The 19,994-nt window shown below is 41.0% G+C and overlaps 1 protein-coding gene across 1 annotated transcript in view; it reads right to left on the bottom strand.

Annotated features, from left to right (window-relative positions):
• The window catches only part of ppp1r14aa (protein phosphatase 1, regulatory (inhibitor) subunit 14Aa), a 32,005-nt gene that overhangs the window by 5,924 nt on the left and 6,087 nt on the right, over positions 1–19,994 (bottom strand). The window contains exon 3 of the mRNA XM_034178922.1: positions 9,694–9,726. Coding sequence (XP_034034813.1) covers positions 9,694–9,726 — 33 coding nt within the window. The remainder of the gene's footprint in view (positions 1–9,693; positions 9,727–19,994) is intronic.

Here is a 19,994-nt window from a genome sequence, read left to right as displayed (position 1 = left end):
CCTCTCCTTTGTTTCAATTGACATCTCTCGTGTTGGAGCCATGATTCATGTCAGTCCACTTGGTGCAACAGCTCTCCAAGGTGTGATCACTCCTTTTTAGATGCAGACTAATGAGCAGATCTGATTTGATGCAGGTGTTAGTTTTGGGGATGAAAATTTACAGGGTGATTCCATAATTTTTTCCTCAGAATTGAGTGATTCCATATTTTTTTCCCTCTGCTTGGTCTAAAAAAGTAACCGTTACTGACTGCCACAATTTTTTTTCTTGATTTCTTATAGTGTTTCTTAAAGCCAGAAAGTTGCCATTTGAAATGACATTAGTTTTGTGTCATGTCTGTGATCTGCTTTTTTTCTACAAAATTAAACAACTGAATGAACATCCTCCGAGGCCGGTGATTCCATAATTTTTGCCAGGGGTTGTACACTCAACAAAAATATAAACGCAACACTTTTGATTTTGCTCCCATTTTGTATGAGATGAACTCAAAGATCTAAACCTTTTTCCACATACACAATATCACCATTTCCCTCAAATACTGTTCACAAACCAGTCTAAATCTGTGATAGTGAGCACTTCTCCTTTGCTGAGATAATCCATCCCACCTCACAGGTGTGCCATACCAAGATGCTGATTAGACACATTAGTGCACAGGTGTGCCTTAGACTGCCCACAATAAAAGGCCACTCTGAAAGGTGCAGTTTTGTTTTATTGGGGAGGGGGGGATACCAGTCAGTATCTGGTGTGACCACCATTTGCCTCATGCAGTGCAACACATCTCCTTCGCATAGAGTTGATCAGGTTGTCAATTGTGGCCTGTGGAGTGTCCTCTTCAATGGCTGTGCGAAGTTGCTGGATATTGGCAGGAACTGGTACACGCTGTCGTATACGTCAGTCCAGAGCATCCCAAACATGCTCAATGGGTGACATGTCCGGTGAGTATGCCGGCCATGCAAGAACTGGGACATTTTCAGCTTCCAAGAATTGTGTACAGATCCTTGCAACATGGGGCCGTGCATTATCCTGCTGCAACATGAGGTGATGTTCTTGGATGTATGGCACAACAATGGGCCTCAGGATCTCGTCACGGTATCTCTGTGCATTCAAAATGCCATCAATAAAATGCACCTGTGTTCTTCGTCCATAACAGACGCCTGCCCATACCATAACCCCACCGCCACCATGGGCCACTCGATCCACAACATTGACATCAGAAAACCGCTCACCCACACGACGCCACACATGCTGTCTGCCATCTGCCCTGAACAGTGTGAACCGGGATTCATCCGTGAAGAGAACACCTCTCCAACGTGCCAAATGCCAGCGAATGTGAGCATTTGCCCACTCAAGTTGGTTACGACGACGAACTGGAGTCAGGTCGAGACCCCGATGAGGACGACGAGCATGCAGATGAGCTTCCCTGAGATGGTTTCTGACAGTTTGTGCAGAAATTCTTTGGTTATGCAAACTGATTGTTCCAGCAGCTGTCCGAGTGGCTGGTCTCAGACGATCTTGGAGGTGAACATGCTGGATGTGGAGGTCCTGGGCTGGTGTGGTTACACGTGGTCTGCGGTTGTGAGCCTGTTTGGATGTACTGCCAAATTCTCTGAAACGCCTTTGGAGACGGCTTATGGTAGAGAAATGAACATTCAATACACGAGCAACAGCTCTGGTTGACATTCCTGCTGTCAGCATGCCAACTGCACGCTCACTCAAACCTTGCGACAACTGTGGCATTGTGCTGTGTGATAAAACTGCACCTTTCAGAGTGGCCTTTTATTGTGGGCAGTCTAAGGCACACCTGTGCACTAATCATGGTGTCTAATCAGCATCTTGATATGGCACACCTGTGAGGTGGGATGGATTATCTCAGCAAAGGAGAAGTGCTCACTATCACAGATTTAGACTGGTTTGTGAACAATATTTGAGGGAAATGGTGATATTGTGTATGTGGAAAAAGTTTTAGATCTTTGAGTTCATCTCATACAAAATGGGAGCAAAACCAAAAGTGTTGCGTTTATATTTTTGTTGAGTGTATGAATCTTCTGATTATATTATGGAATGTAGATGATGGAATCCCTAAATTCCTTGCAATTGAATGTTGAGAAACATTGTTCTTAAACTGTTGGACTATTTTTTCATGCAGTCAGGAGTGATGGGATCCTCACCCCATCTTTGATTGTGAACAGCTGAGCCTTTTGGGGATGCTCCTTTTATGTCCAATCATGACACTCAGCTGTTTCTAATTAGGTGTTCTTTGAACATTCATCAACTTTCCCAGTCTTTTGTTGCCCCGTCCCAGCTTTTTTGAAATGTATTGCATTCTTTTCAAAATGAGCAAATATTTGCACAAAAACAACAGAGTTGATCAGTTTGAACATTAGATATCTTGTCTTTGTGGTGTATTCAATTGAATATAGGTTGAAAAGGATTTGCAAATCATTGTATTCTGTTTTTATTTACGTTTTACACAATGTTCCTACTTCATTGGAATTGGGGTTGTAAATCAGCTGGTTCAGTGACGTGATGGAACAAATATGCAGTTGGACTTTTACTCAGTGAAATTGTGGCTTTCTACCTCTGAGAGCAGTGAGAAAAGCCACAAAGACATCCATAAAACTCTGGAGGTTTCTCTGGCTGTGACTGGAGAAACTGCACATTGCATAACTTTTATTGCATCAACAGTCACAGCTTCATGGTGGTGTGGCACAGAGACGGAAGATGTGCAATTTCAGCTTCAGTTTGCCACAAAGCACATGGAAGACTCGAGCCTGCATTCGATTTTAATTTCTTGTTCTGAAGTCCTTCTCTGCTCCAGTCAGTGAAGAAGCTGTGACTGGTGATGCAACAGACAAAACTTGCACTAGATCCAGTTTCTAGAGTCACAACCACAGAAGCCGATAAAGGTGCAGTAAAACGAACATGACTCTGATTCACGCACTAGCACGCCCATCGCTGTGACGATCCCACCCGCTGTGTTCACAGCTGGACACTGTTCTTTGTTCTACCAGCTGCCACATGCTCTGTGCTGGACGCTGTGTATATAAAATAATTATTTTGTGGCGGATTAACCATTTTCTCTGCAAATTGGCCGGTGAAAATGGCTCTAATCGCTTCCTGAATCACAGAGGAGGCTTCTTTTGAAACTGCTGGTTAAGGCTAAGCGTAAATTTGGTAAGATTGTAATTCACGTCGGCAGTAATGACACCCGGTTACGCCAATCGGAGGTCACTAAAATTAACATTAAATCGGTGTGTAACTTTGCAAAAACAATGTCGGACTCTGTAGTTTTCTCTGGGCCCCTCCCCAATCAGACCGGGAGTGACATGTTTAGCCGCATGTTCTCCTTGAATTGCTGGCTGTCTGAGTGGTGTCCAAAAAATGAGGTGGGCTTCATAGATAATTGGCAAAGCTTCTGGGGAAAACCTGGTCTTGTTAGGAGAGACGGCATCCATCCCACTTTGGATGGAGCAGCTCTCATTTCTAGAAATCTGGCTAATTTTCTTAAATCCTCCAAACCGTGACTATCCAGGGTTGGGACCAGGAAGCAGAGTTGTAGTCTTACACACCTCTCTGCAGCTTCTCTCCCCCTGCCATCCCCTCATTACCCCATCCCCGTAGAGACGGTGCCTGCTCCCAGACTACCAATAACCAGCAAAAATCTATTTAAGCATAAAAATTCAAAAAGAAAAAATAATATAGCACCTTCTACTGCACCACAGACTAAAACAGTTAAATGTGGTCTATTAAACATTAGGTCTCTCTCTTCTAAGTCCCTGTTGGTAAATGATATAATAATTGATCAACATATTGATTTATTCTGCCTAACAGAAACCTGGTTACAGCAGGATGAATATGTTAGTTTAAATGAGTCAACACCCCCGAGTCACACTAACTGTCAGAATGCTCGTAGCACGGGCCGGGGCGGAGGATTAGCAGCAATCTTCCATTCCAGCTTATTAATTAATCAAAAACCCAGACAGAGCTTTAATTCATTTGAAAGCTTGTCTCTTAGTCTTGTCCATCCAAATTGGAAGTCCCAAAAACCAGTTTTATTTGTTATTATCTATCGTCCACCTGGTCGTTACTGTGAGTTTCTCTGTGAATTTTCAGACCTTTTGTCTGACTTAGTGCTTAGCTCAGATAAGATAATTATAGTGGGCGATTTTAACATCCACACAGATGCTGAGAATGACAGCCTCAACACTGCATTTAATCTATTATTAGACTCTATTGGCTTTGCTCAAAAAGTAAATGAGTCCACCCACCACTTTAATCATATCTTAGATCTTGTTCTGACTTATGGTATGGAAATAGAAGACTTAACAGTATTCCCTGAAAACTCCCTTCTGTCTGATCATTTTTTAATAACATTTACATTTACTCTGATGGACTACCCAGCAGTAGGGAATAAGTTTCATTACACTAGAAGTCTTTCAGAAAGCGCTGTAACTAGGTTTAAGGATATGATTCCTTCTTTATGTTCTCTAATGCCATATAACAACACAGTGCAGAGTAGCTACCTAAACTCTGTAAGGGAGATAGAGTATCTCGTCAATAGTTTTACATCCTCATTGAAGACAACTTTGGATGCTGTAGCTCCTCTGAAAAAGAGAGCTTTAAATCAGAAGTGTCTGACTCCATGGTATAACTCTCAAACTCGTAGCTTAAAGCAGATAACCCGTAAGTTGGAGAGGAAATGGCGTCTCACTAATTTAGAAGATCTTCACTTAGCCTGGAAAAAGAGTCTGTTGCTCTATAAAAAAGCCCTCCGTAAAGCTAGGACATCTTTCTACTCATCACTAATTGAAGAAAATAAGAACAACCCCAGGTTTCTTTTCAGCACTGTAGCCAGGCTGACAAAGAGTCAGAGCTCTATTGAGCTGAGTATTCCATTATCTTTAACTAGTAATGAGTTCATGACTTTCTTTGCTAACAAAATTTTAACTATTAGAGAAAAAATTACTCATAACCATCCCAAAGACGTATCGTTATCTTTGGCTGCTTTCAGTGATGCCGGTATTTGGTTAGACTCTTTCTCTCCGATTGTTCTGTCTGAGTTATTTTCATTAGTTACTTCATCCAAACCATCAACATGTTTATTAGACCCCATTCCTACCAGGCTGCTCAAGGAAGCCCTACCATTATTTAATGCTTCGATCTTAAATATGATCAATCTATCTTTGTTAGTTGGCTATGTACCACAGGCTTTTAAGGTGGCAGTAATTAAACCATTACTTAAAAAGCCATCACTTGACCCAGCTATCTTAGCTAATTATAGGCCAATCTCCAACCTTCCTTTTCTCTCAAAAATTCTTGAAAGGGTAGTTGTAAAACAGCTAACTGATCATCTGCAGAGGAATGGTCTATTTGAAGAGTTTCAGTCAGGTTTTAGAATTCATCATAGTACAGAAACAGCATTAGTGAAGGTTACAAATGATCTTCTTATGGCCTCGGACAGTGGACTCATCTCTGTGCTTGTTCTGTTAGACCTCAGTGCTGCTTTTGATACTGTTGACCATATAATTTTATTACAGAGATTAGAGCATGCCATAGGTATTAAAGGCACTGCGCTGCGGTGGTTTGAATCATATTTGTCTAATAGATTACAATTTGTTCATGTAAATGGGGAATCTTCTTCACAGACTAAAGTTAATTATGGAGTTCCACAAGGTTCTGTGCTAGGACCAATTTTATTCACTTTATATATGCTTCCCTTAGGCAGTATTATTAGACGGTATTGCTTAAATTTTCATTGTTACGCAGATGATACCCAGCTTTATCTATCCATGAAGCCAGAGGACACACACCAATTAGCTAAACTGCAGGATTGTCTTACAGACATAAAGACATGGATGACCTCTAATTTCCTGCTTTTAAACTCAGATAAAACTGAAGTTATTGTTCTTGGCCCCACAAATCTTAGAAACATGGTGTCTAACCAGATCCTTACTCTGGATGGCATTACCCTGACCTCTAGTAATACTGTGAGAAATCTTGGAGTCATTTTTGATCAGGATATGTCATTCAAAGCGCATATTAAACAAATATGTAGGACTGCTTTTTTGCATTTACGCAATATCTCTAAAATCAGAAAGGTCTTGTCTCAGAGTGATGCTGAAAAAGTAATTCATGCATTTATTTCCTCTAGGCTGGACTATTGTAATTCATTATTATCAGGTTGTCCTAAAAGTTCCCTAAAAAGCCTTCAGTTAATTCAAAATGCTGCAGCTAGAGTGCTGACGGGGACTAGAAGGAGAGAGCATATCTCACCCATATTGGCCTCTCTTCATTGGCTTCCTGTTAATTCTAGAATAGAATTTAAAATTCTTCTTCTTACTTATAAGGTTTTGAATAATCAGGTCCCATCTTATCTTAGGGACCTCATAGTACCATATCACCCCAATAGAGCGCTTCGCTCTCAGACTGCAGGCTTACTTGTAGTTCCTAGGGTTTGTAAGAGTAGAATGGGAGGCAGAGCCTTCAGCTTTCAGGCTCCTCTCCTGTGGAACCAGCTCCCAATTCAGATCAGGGAGACAGACACCCTCTCTACTTTTAAGATTAGGCTTAAAACTTTCCTTTTTGCTAAAGCTTATAGTTAGGGCTGGATCAGGTGACCCTGAACCATCCCTTAGTTATGCTGCTATAGACGTAGACTGCTGGGGGGTTCCCATGATGCACTGTTTCTTTCTCTTTTTGCTCTGTATGCACCACTCTGCATTTAATCATTAGTGATCGATCTCTGCTCCCCTCCACAGCATGTCTTTTTCCTGGTTCTCTCCCTCAGCCCCAACCAGTCCCAGCAGAAGACTGCCCCTCCCTGAGCCTGGTTCTGCTGGAGGTTTCTTCCTGTTAAAAGGGAGTTTTTCCTTCCCACTGTAGCCAAGTGCTTGCTCACAGGGGGTCGTTTTGACCGTTGGGGTTTTACATCATTATTGTATGGCCTTGCCTTACAATATAAAGCGCCTTGGGGCAACTGTTTGTTGTGATTTGGCGCTATATAAAAAAAAAAATTGATTGATTGATTGATTCAGCTGGTGCAGTTTGCGCGTGCGCACGGCTAACAAGCTGGATAAAGCATTTTGAGGCATCTAAAAAGGTAATTATTTGACTTGTTTACATTGTCATGGCTTGGTAAAACAGTTGTGTGTTCTCTCCTTCTTGTGTGCAGCTGTAAAATTATGTTTATAACAGATTTAACTTCTTGTTATAATCCTTCAGAGGCGCTGCGCTCTGATGTGATCCACTGACGTCACCACTCGCTCTGTTCACTTCTTTTTTACTCGACTTGATGAGCTGCACGTTGTGTTGGCGAGTAGATCGTGCCACTTAACACGACATTTGTGCGTGAAAGATTTTTTGAACATTTCAAAATTATCTGTGCGCAATAGCACGCACCAGCCAGTGCGTGAATCAAAGTCATGCTCGTGTCACTGCACCTTAAAGGCCCCTTGACACGAGCATCACTTTGATTCACGCACTAGCATGACTTGTGTCATGCTGGAGAGTAAACTCGTCTTTAATGGGTGCAGAAAAGATGTGAGAGGGGCACCAGTGTGTGCTATTGTGCACAGATGCAGCTCCTCTGAAAGATTATAACAAGAAGTTAAATCTGTTCTAAACATACTTTAACAGCTACACACAAGAAGGAAAAACACACAACTGTTTTACCAAGCCATGAAAATATAAACATGACAAATAATTACCTTTTTAGACGGCTCTAAATGCTTTCTGCAGCTTGTTATATATTGTGCAGCTTGTTTTATATATATATTTATTTATTTATTTTATGGCTTTATATATTTATTTATTTTATGGCTTGGTAAAACAGTTGCATTTTCAAGCTGCAGAAAAACACACTGCTAGATGTTCTAATGTCAACTGGCAATAGAGACAAACTATGGCCAGGAAATAGATGTTTAGCCAAGATCAACGCAAAGATCACGAACAAAGGTCAAACATGTCTTGTCCCAGGGAGTAATAAGTCTGGTTGCTGCTGCTGAAACATGGATGGTTCCTCCACACATCAAGCACTGTACCACTTCCTGTGTTAGAGTAGCTCCTACATTCTTTCAGGTAGAACAAGGTATACGCCCAAGTAATTTCACTGTAAGATTGTACTCAAAATGGTCAGAGAAATTGTCAGGCTTTTTAAAATTATTATTTTACACACTGCTAAATGGCATAAACTGGACTTTGTCATGGGGATGTAGTACTACTACTACTACTACTACTACTACTACTACTACTACTACTACTAATAGTAAATTATGAGACATTGTGAGGTAAACTGGCTGAAGTTGAGTTACAGGCAAATAAAATAATTCTTTATCTAGTGCAAACATAAATTTCTGTTATTTTGGGGTGGATGTTTTAGGGGAGAAATCTCAAATATTAAAGTTGTAATGCATGTAAAATTAACACATGCTTCAATAGAAGAATGACTCATACTTGAAACAAAACTGTTACAAGTTCAGTTATTATTTATATCCATCATTTGGGTTAATGTTGGGGCCAGTAATTAGCCAATGGAATTTTCATATCTGGAGGTAGTTCCAAAGATGAACATTTCCCATTTGCTACAATTCCATCTTGTGACAAGGCAGAGTTTAACTAGTCAGAATTAACAGTGTTTCGAGCATAGTATTTGAGGCAGCAACCAAGGAGCTAATCTTTCGTCCCTGAAAGAAAGATTAATAAAGTGTCTAATAACAGAGATTAGCATGTAAGGGCATGTTTATTCAAATTTGCAAATTCATAGATATTTTGTGTAAGAGTTACACTGTAGCCTGCGGTCTTTTGATGTCAACTTCAATTGCAATTTCAGGGGCACTTCTAAAATCTTAAAAAAATAATAATAAAATAATAAAAATGGCTGTTTGTGAAAAATTTGGTGTTTTCTTTGGGCTCAGCGGGGGTCTCCCCCGGGGAGTATTACGGTGTAGAACCGCCACTGCTGTAAGTACTACACTGTGTATTATAGCAACAGGACAAGTACAGATGAAAATCTGCCCTCGTCTTTAATAAACACCCTCTTCACCATCTGTTAGACTCACTTCACTGTTTTCCTTTTATAGGCAGCAATCTTCAACAAAAGCCTCATCTTAAAGCTGGCTGTGACCCTTTATTTTGCACCTCCTTTCCAAATACCCGACTGGACTTCGATATTAAATTATTAACATAAATATAAAACATCTCATTTAGCTGTAGTTTGCTGGGATTTTGGTTTGTTCAAAGTTCTCTGGGCAGCTGCTGTGTTTCTGACAAGTCCACTTCAAGCACTTGTCGGGCCTGAGTTCCCCTGCCGAGCCCATCATTTGTCTGTGTTTGCATTTCCAAACCAACCACAAACATGTGTGTGTTTAAGGCCAGAAAGACTGCCATTGTTGACGGATGTTGTGTGAGCAATGGTGTCGCAGACCGAACAGTCCCCCTAAAAATCGGTCCCCCCAATGACGCGGTTCACGGATTATCACCTCGTTTCTGCTTCAAACTGCACTCCAGTCATCATCTGTCTCAGCAACAGATATCTGAAGATTTTGTACAACAGTCATTTCCATATAAATTCAGTATTATTAAATCATAAAAGGCGGACTGATTTTTAGGGGCAGACTGTTCGGTCTGCGACACCGGAGCAGCAGCCTGCATTTGTGTTATAACACGGTTAATGAATTAAACCATAAATGTAAACTCACCTCTGTGTTTCTATTGCAGTTTTTCAAAAGCTCCTGTCAAAAACAAAACAAATAATATTTTACATCAAAATAGCCAAATGTGTGCACGTTTGTCTCCAATATTCCACTTCAGCACAAACTCACAAGAATGTGTTGCCATTATCACTCATATTAAGTCTTTTCACACTGATAAAAATATGTTTTCTGAATGAGCCCTAGAACAAAATCTCTACTTGTGGAACGTTTTGTGTAAACTACTAACGTTTGTATGAGTATTTTTGTGTCACAGATGCAAACACATGTGTCTGGAACCCAGAAATGGATTAATGATAAAATCTGGATGATTTCCTGCAGTTTGGAATGCATGAGCGAGGGAGTTGGTCTACCTTTTTTAAACTCAAGTTTTGGAATATTGTCAGAGACAGAAGCCAAAATATTAAAAACGGCTGTCACTGTGAAAGAATCCTTAAAAAACAAACAAACAAAAAACAAGAATCTGGGTCACCATGATGTTGCAAGAGCTTTGAACCATGGTAATGTCATTCTGAATCACTGGAGATATATCAGTGGAAAAGAAACATAATTACTGTGGCAGATAGAGAAAGCAGCACTTCCAAATTAAGACAACACGAGTAAATGTAGATCACACCTGCATCAATTCAACAACAGGTAGTTAGTACATAAAAATGCTCTTGCAAAATGAGAAACTGCTTGCAAACACAGAGAAGATCAACAAGCTGCAACACACACAACAGTTGTATTTGATAACATGTCTGCTAAAGACTCACGCAAACACACAAACACTCTGCAAAGCTCCACAACACAACAGAGGTACTAACAACACAAAAAGAGGTTTCTGCCTGAACAACTGTTGTATTCCACAGAGAAAGATGGTCTTCAACAACAAATGCTTTATTAACAAATCCTTAGCTATTTACAAGAAAGGTTCAAATTACAAGTGCTGGGAAAACATTGCCAGAGGTCTGCAGTCTGCCTTATATACTGCTGAGGTTGTTTACTTAGAATACCATGGAATATTCTATAACTTTGTGGAAAAGCACAGTCCTAAGTGCAACATTATAGAACATGCAGGAAAGCTCCAGAAGGCCACAGAACAGTCTAGACTAATCACAAAATAAGCATGTTTTAGCTTATCTGTAAACAGATGAATCATTCTAGGCTGTTCCACAACAACAACAACCTTTAGGGCCCCTTCACACATAGCACGAAGTTGGGAGAAAGAAGCAGAAACTGGCCGAAAAAGAGTGGAAAAACAAATTAGCAAACAGTGAAAAATTCCACCTGCTGGACACCGGTCGGACAGGTGTGAACAATCCCGCGGCGGCAGTTTTGTGCACACTCGTGCATACAAGTGACCATGCCGCATGTTCTCCTTGAATTGCTGGCTGTCTGAGTGGTGTCCAAAAAATGAGGTTGGCTTCATAGATAATTGGCAAAGCTTCTGGGGAAAACCTGGTCTTGTTAGGAGAGACGGCATCCATCCCACTTTGGATGGAGCAGCTCTCATTTCTAGAAATCTGGCCAATTTTCTTAAATCCACCAAACCGTGACTATCCAGGGTTGGGACCAGGAAGCAGAGTTGTAGTCTTACACACCTCTCTGCAGCTTCTCTCCCCCTGCCATCCCCTCATTACCCCATCCCCGTAGAGAAGGTGCCTGCTCCCAGACCACCAATAACCAGTAAAAATCTATTTAAGCATAAAAATTCAAAAAGAAAAAATAATATAGCACCTTCAACTGCACCACAGACTAAAACAGTTAAATGTGGTCTATTAAACATTAGATCTCTCTCTTCTAAGTCCCTGTTAGTAAATGATATAATAATTGATCAACATATTGATTTATTCTGCCTTACAGAAACCTGGTTACAGCAGGATGAATATGTTAGTTTAAATGAGTCAACACCCCCAAGTCACACTAACTGCCAGAATGCTCGTAGCACGGGCTGAGACGGAGGATTAGCAGCAATCTTCCATTCCAGCTTATTAATTAATCAAAAACCCAGACAGAGCTTTAATTCATTTGAAAGCTTGACTCTTAGTCTTGTCCATCCAAATTGGAAGTCCCAAAAACCAGTTTTATTTGTTATTATCTATCGTCCACCTGGTCGTTACTGTGAGTTTCTCTGTGAATTTTCAGACCTTTTGTCTGACTTAGTGCTTAGCTCAGATAAGATAATTATAATGGGCGATTTTAACATCCACACAGATGCTGAGAATGACAGCCTCAACACTGCATTTAATCTATTATTAGACTAAATTGGCTTTGCTCAAAATGTAAATGAGTCCACCCACCACTTTAATCATATCTTAGATCTTGTTCTGACTTATGGTATGGAAATTGAAGACTTAACAGTATTCCCTGAAAACTCCCTTCTGTCTGATCATTTCTTAATAACATTTACATTTACTCTGATGGACTACCCAGCAGTGGGGAATAAGTTTCATTACACTAGAAGTCTTTCAGAAAGCGCTGTAACTAGGTTTAAGGATATGATTCCTTCTTTATGTTCTCTAATGCCATAAACCAACACAGTGCAGAGTAGCTACCTAAACTCTGTGAGATAGAGTATCTCGTCAATAGTTTTACATCCTCATTGAAGACAACTTTGGATGCTGTAGCTCCTCTGAAAAAGAGAGCTTTAAATCAGAAGTGCCTGACTCCGTGGTATAACTCCCAAACTTGCAGCTTAAAGCAGATAACCCGTAAGTTGGAGAGGAAATGACGTCTCACTAATTTAGAAGATCTTCACTTAGTCTGGAAAAAGAGTCTGTTGCTCTATAAAAAAGCCCTCCGTAAAGCTAGGACATCTTACTACTCATCACTAATTGAAGAAAATAAGAACAACCCCAGGTTTCTTTTCAGTACTGTAGCCAGGCTGACAAAGAGTCAGAGCTCTATTGAGCCGAGTATTCCTTTAACTTTAACTAGTAATGACTTCATGACTTTCTTTGCTAATAAAATTTTAACTATTAGAGAAAAAATTACTCATAACCATCCCAAAGACGTATCGTTATCTTTGGCTGCTTTCAGTGATGCCGGTATTTGGTTAGACTCTTTCTCTCAGATTGTTCTGTCTGAGTTATTTTCATTAGTTACTTCCTCCAAACCATCAACATGTCTATTAGGCCCCATTCCTACCAGGCTGCTCAAGGAAGCCCTACCATTAATTAATGCTTTGATCTTAAATATGATCAATCTATCTTTATTAGTTGGCTATGTACCACAGGCTTTTAAGGTGGCAGTAATTAAACCATTACTTAAAAAGCCATCACTTGACCCAGCTATCTTAGCTAATTATAGGCCAATCTCCAACCTTCCTTTTCTCTCAAAAATTCTTGAAAGGGTAGTTGTAAAACAGGGAACTGATCATCTGCAGAGGAATGGTCTATTTGAAGAGTTTCAGTCAGGTTTTAGAATTCATCATAGTACAGAAACAGCATTAGTGAAGGTTACAAATGATCTTCTTATGGCCTCAGACAGTGGACTCATCTCTGTGCTTGTTCTGTTAGACCTCAGTGCTGCTTTTGATACTGTTGACCATAAAATTTTATTACACAGATTAGAGCATGCCATAGGTATTAAAGGCACTGCGCTGCGGTGGTTTGAATCATATTTATCTAATAGATTACAATTTGTTCATGTAAATGGGGAATCTTCTTCACAGACTAAGGTTAATTATGGAGTTCCACAAGGTTCTGTGCTAGGAACAATTTTATTCACTTTATACATGTTTCCCTTAGGCAGTATTATTAGACGGCATTGCTTAAATTTTCATTGTTACGCAGATGATACCCAGCTTTATCTATCCATGAAGCCAGAGGACACACACCAATTAGCTAAACTGCAGGATTGTCTTACAGACATAAAGACATGGATGACCTCTAATTTCCTGCTTTTAAACTCAGATAAAACTGAAGTTATTGTGCTTGGCCCCACAAATCTTAGAAACATGGTGTCTAACCAGATCCTTATTCTGGATGGCATTACCCTGACCTCTAGTAATACTGTGAGAAATCTTGGAGTCATTTTTGATCAGGATATGTCATTCAATGCGCATATTAATCAATCAATCAATCAATTTTATTTATATAGCGCCAAATCACAACAAACAGTTGCCCCAAGGCACTTTATATTGTAAGGCAAGGCCATACAATAATTACGTAAAAACCCCAACGGTCAAAACGACCCCCTGTGAGCAAGCACTTGGCTACAGTGGGAAGGAAAAACTCCCTTTTAACAGGAAGAAACCTCCAGCAGAACCAGGCTCAGGGAGGGGCAGTCTTCTGCTGGGACTGGTTGGGGCTGAGGGAGAGAGCCAGGAAAAAGACATGCTGTGGAGGGGAGCAGAGATCAATCACTAATGATTAAATGCACAGTTGTGCCTACAGAGCAAAAAGAGAAAGAAACAGTCAGTGCATCATGGGAACCCCCCAGCAGTCTAAGTCTATAGCAGCATAACTAAGGGATGGTTCAGGGTCACCTGATCCAGCCCTAACTATAAGCTTTAGCAAAAAGGAAGGTTTTAAGCCTAATCTTAAAAGTAGAGAGGGTGTCTGTCTCCCTGATCTGAATTGGGAGCTGGTTCCACAGGAGAGGAGCCTGAAAGCTGAAGGCTCTGCCTCCCATTCTACTCTTACAAACCCTAGGAACTACAAGTAAGCCTGCAGTCTGACAGCGAAACACTCTATTGGGGTGATATGGTACTATGAGGTCCCTAAGATAAGATGGGACCTGATTATTCAAAACCTTATAAGTAAGAAGAAGAATTTTAAATTCTATTCTAGAATTAACAGGAAGCCAATGAAGAGAGGCCAATATGGGTGAGACATGCTCTCTCCTTCTAGTCCCCGTTAGTACTCTAGCTGCAGCATTTTGAATTAACTGAAGGCTTTTCAGGGAACTTTTAGGACAACCTGATAATAATGAATTACAATAGTCCAGCCTAGAGGAAATAAATGCATGAATTAGTTTTTCAGCATCACTCTGAGACAAGACCTTTCTAATTTTAGAGATATTGCGTAAATGCAAAAAAGCAGTCCTACATATTTGTTTAATATGCGCATTGAATGACATATCCTGATCAAAAATGACTCCAAGATTTCTCACAGTATTACTAGAGGTCAGGGTAATGCCATCCAGAGTAAGGATCTGGTTAGACACCATGTTTCTAAGATTTGTGGGGCCAAGTACAATAACTTCAGTTTTATCTGAGTTTAAAATCAGGAAATTAGAGGTCATCCATGTCTTTATGTCTGTAAGACAATCCTGCAGTTTAGCTAATTGGTGTGTGTCCTCTGGCTTCATGGATAGATAAAGCTGGGTATCATCTGCGTAACAATGAAAATTTAAGCAATGCCGTCTAATAATACTGCCTAAGGGAAGCATGTATAAAGTGAATAAAATTGGTCCTAGCACAGAACCTTGTGGAACTCCATAATTAACCTTAGTCTGTGAAGAAGATTCCTCATTTACATGAACAAATTGTAATCTATTAGATAAATATGATTCAAACCACCGCAGCGCAGTGCCTTTAATACCTATGGCATGCTCTAATCTCTGTAATAAAATGTTATGGTCAACAGTATCAAAAGCAGCACTGAGGTCTAACAGAACAAGCACAGAGATGAGTCCACTGTCTGAGGCCATAAGAAGATCATTTGTAACCGTCACTAATGCTGTTTCTGTACTATGATGAATTCTAAAACCTGACTGAAACTCTTCAAATAGACCATTCCTCTGCAGATGATCAGTTAGCTGTTTTACAACTACCCTTTCAAGAATTTTTGAGAGAAAAGGAAGGCTGGAGATTGGCCTATAATTAGCTAAGATAGCTGGGTCAAGTGATGGCTTTTTAAGTAATGGTTTATTTACTGCCACCTTAAAAGCCTGTGGTACATAGCCAACTAATAAAGATAGATTGATCATATTTAAGATCGAAGCATTAAATAATGGTAGGGCTTCCTTGAGCAGCCTGGTAGGAATGGGGTCTAATAGACATGTTGATGGTTTGGATGAAGTAACTAATGAAAATAACTCAGACAGAACAATCAGAGAGAAAGAGTCTAACCAAATACCGGCATCACTGAAAGCAGCCAAAGATAACGATATGTCTTTGGGATGGTTATGAGTAATTTTTTCTCTAATAGTTAAAATTTTATTAGCAAAGAAAGTCAAGAAGTCATTACTAGTTAATGTTAAAGGAATACTCAGCTCAATAGAGCTCTGACTCTTTGTCAGCCTGGCTACAGTGCTGAAAAGAAACCTGGGGTTGTTCTTATTTTCTTCAATTAGTGATGAGTAGTAAGATGTCCTAGCTTTACGGAGGGCTTTTTTATATAGCAACAGACTCTTTTTCCAGGCTAAGTGAAGATCTTCTAAATTAATGAGATGCCATTTCCTCTCCAACTTACGGGTTATCTGCTTTAAGCTGCGAGTTTGTGAGTTATACCACGGAGTCAGGCACTTCTGATTTAAAGCTCTCTTTTTCAGAGGAGCTACAGCATCCAAAGTTGTCTTCAATGAGGATGTAAAACTATTGACGAGATACTCTATCTCACTTACAGAGTTTAGGTAGCTACTCTGCACTGTGTTGGTATATGGCATTAGAGAACATAAAGAAGGAATCATATCCTTAAACCTAGTTACAGCGCTTTCTGAAAGACTTCTAGTGTAATGAAACTTATTCCCCACTGCTGGGTAGTCCATCAGAGTAAATGTAAATGTTAAGAAATGATCAGACAGAAGGGAGTTTTCAGGGAATACTGTTAAGTCTTCAAAAAGCCAATTGAGTCTAATAATAGATTAAATGCAGTGTTGAGGCTGTCATTCTCAGCATCTGTGTGGATGTTAAAATCGCCCACTATAATTATCTTATCTGAGCTAAGCACTAAGTCAGACAAAAGGTCTGAAAATTCACAGAGAAACTCACAGTAACGACCAGGTGGATGATAGATAATAACAAATAAAACTGTTTTTTGGGACTTCCAATTTGGATGGACAAGACTAAGAGTCAAGCTTTCAAATGAATTAAAGCTCTGTCTGGGTTTTTGATTAATTAATAAGCTGGAATGGAAGATTGCTGCTAATCCTCCGCCTCGGCCCGTGCTACGAGCATTCTGGCAGTTAGTGTGACTCGGGGGTGTTGACTCATTTAAACTAACATATTCATCCTGCTGTAACCAGGTTTCTGTAAGGCAGAATAAATCAATATGTTGATCAATTATATCATTTACTAACAGGGACTTAGAAGAGAGAGACCTAATGTTTAATAGACCACATTTAACTATTTTAGTCTGTGGTGCAGTTGAAGGTGCTATATTATTTTTTCTTTTTGAATTTTAATGCTTAAATAGATTTTTGCTGGTTATTTGTGGTCTGGAAGCAGGCACCGTCTCTACGGGGATGGGGTAATGAGGGGATGGCAGGGGGAGAGAAGCTGCAGAGAGGTGTGCATATTAAACAAATATGTAGGACTGCTTTTTTGCATTTGCGCAATATCTCTAAAATTAGAAAGGTCTTGTCTCAGAGTGATGCTGAAAAACTAATTCATGCATTTATTTCCTCTAGGCTGGACTATTGTAATTCATTATTATCAGGTAGTCCTAAAAGTTCCCTGAAAAGCCTTCAGTTAATTCAAAATGCTGCAGCTAGAGTACTAACGGGGACTAGAAGGAGAGAGCATATCTCACCCATATTGGCCTCTCTTCATTGGCTTCCTGTTAATTCTAGAATAGAATTTAAAATTCTTCTTCTTACTTATAAGGTTTTGAATAATCAGGTCCCATCTTATCTTAGGGACCTCATAGTACCATATCACCCCAATAGAGCGCTTTGCTCTCAGACTGCAGGCTTACTTGTAGTTCCTAGGGTTTGTAAGAGTAGAATGGGAGGCAGAGCCTTCAGCTTTCAGGCTCCTCTCCTGTGGAACCAGCTCCCAATTCAGATCAGGGAGACAGACACCCTCTCTACTTTTAAGATTAGGCTTAAAACTTTCCTTTTTGCTAAAGCTTATAGTTAGGGCTGGATCAGGTGACCCTGAACCATCCCTTAGTTATGCTGCTATAGACTTAGACTGCTGGGGGGCACTCAGATGCACTGAGTGTTTCTTTCTCTTTTTGCTCTGTATGCACCACTCTGCATTTAATCATTAGTGATTGATCTCTGCTCCCCTCCACAGCATGTCTTTTTCCTGGTTCTCTCCCTCAGCCCCAACCAGTCCCAGCAGAAGACTGCCCCTCCCTGAGTCTGGTTCTGCTGGAGGTTTCTTCCTGTTAAAAGGGAGTTTTTCCTTCCCACTGTTGCCAAGTGCTTGCTCACAGGGGGTCGTTTTGACCGTTGGGGTTTTTCCGTAATTATTGTATGGCCTTGCCTTACAATATAAGGCACCTTGGGGCAACTGTTTGTTGTGATTTGGCGCTATATAAATAAAATTGATTTGATTTGATTTGATACGTGTACAAACACAGTGTGAGGACGTACATCGCACTCAGAAAGCAGCAGCAGCAAGTGCGATTACATGCTGGACATATTATTTATGCTGTGCTGAAATCAACGGAAATGTGTAAAGCACAAAATAATGTGAGTGTACAGAACATCATATGAACAATGAATGTACTGTTTAAATGTAAGACAATCCTGTTACTGGCCATGATTGTGTTCTCACTTAAAAAAAAACACAACTGCACATTTTAATATTTAATTCCTGTTATAAAGAGCGGACAATACAAGAATTATCCTCCTCCTGGGCGTAGGAAGTAAACAACTGACATGGGTGACTTTTTCTTCCTTTTATTTTTTACATGAATGACCTGATGCGCTCATATCATGATCACATGAGCCAGTTCTGCGTGTCCCTCTGTCCAGCACACACTGAAGTGCTGCTTACTGCGTTGCAAAAGTGATGTGTGGTTTTATTTATTACAATGTCAGGAGAGCCCACCGATGCACACACCTTGCGGTGACATCTTGTTAGGTGATATTCTACATGGCACAATATGTGTTTCCCAGATGTGTGTTGCGATGACTCCGTGGTCAGGTGCAGCTTTGACTGCATGGTCTTCGCTGTGCACGCTGAGACGTGGTTGGGGCAATCTAGTGTGTTCTTAGTTTTCCCCATGTCATCATCGTTTGCAGACACACGTGCAGCACTGTGCCTTGCACATGGGTGAGTGGAGCACATGTGACAATATGTGTTCCCCAACTTTGCATTGTGCTGACGCGGCAGTCAGCTATGATGTGGAGCAACACATGCTGCAGGACTGCAGCATTGGCCATAGGCGGTCGTCAGCTCCCTCCTTGCTTGATGTCAAATGTCATTCAACCCATGACGTGATTACATGTCAACCACGGTCCCCTGACAAAAGCATAACTGTAGTGTGTGTGTGTGCATGTGTGACCATATTAATCAATACATGATCGACACACGACATGCCCACCTTCCCATTGCAGTGTGAGATGGGCTCACGGCTCTAGCCTGTGGGGCAATTGAGCTGGCCACGCTAATTTTTCTGTGAGATTGTCAGTCAGGCTGTGACATGTCGAACAGATGTGTCGACATTGCGACTGCGTGGCACGTGACATGCCTGTCTCGTCGGCTGGCGCTGTGGCACGCTGGCAGGCTGGGTTCTTATTTGCATTTCTGTTGTGGTGATGTGGGTTTGCGATATGCCATGGTGTTCCACAGCTGTCAGCTATGCCATTATGGACATAGCAGCCATACAGCTGTGCACGCTTTGCTGACCACAATCACACTGCCCTGCAGCCACCATCTGGAACCTCAGCAAACCTCGACTATAGGCTCGTGGTGTGGAGGGACAACACACGATACACTCACACGCCATCTGTGTTGCGGGGGGGGGAGGCACACTACACACTCACATGCCATTTGTGTTGGGAGGGACACACAATGCACACTCGCATGCCATTTATGTTGCGGGAGACAGCACACGCACACACCATTTGTGTTGCTCCGTAATACACTCGTGGGGCACTTAGAAAAAGCAGGGCCGTTTGTGCTCCCAACACAAAAGTGGTCACCTGCTTTCTACTTTCGTGCTGGGAGTGCGAATGGCCCCACCTTTTCTAAGTGCCTCGCGAGTGGTTTTGGATGTTCGTGGGTGGCACCTGGACTCCAGCCGACTCTGCCCGAGAGTGGGTCGAATGGGCACTTGCACGGCATTCACCGACTTTCAGCCATTGGTGTGAAGGCTAGCTTGATCGCACCATTCGAACACAGTTCGACATGGCCGATGATTTTGTGCAGCTCCTTGGCTCTGGATCGATATAGCCGACCTGTATAC

The sequence above is a fragment of the Thalassophryne amazonica genome, chromosome 9 (assembly GCF_902500255.1).
Source record: "Thalassophryne amazonica chromosome 9, fThaAma1.1, whole genome shotgun sequence".
Taxonomy (NCBI): Eukaryota; Metazoa; Chordata; class Actinopteri; order Batrachoidiformes; family Batrachoididae; genus Thalassophryne; species Thalassophryne amazonica.
This window is presented reverse-complemented; position numbering and strand designations above follow the sequence as displayed.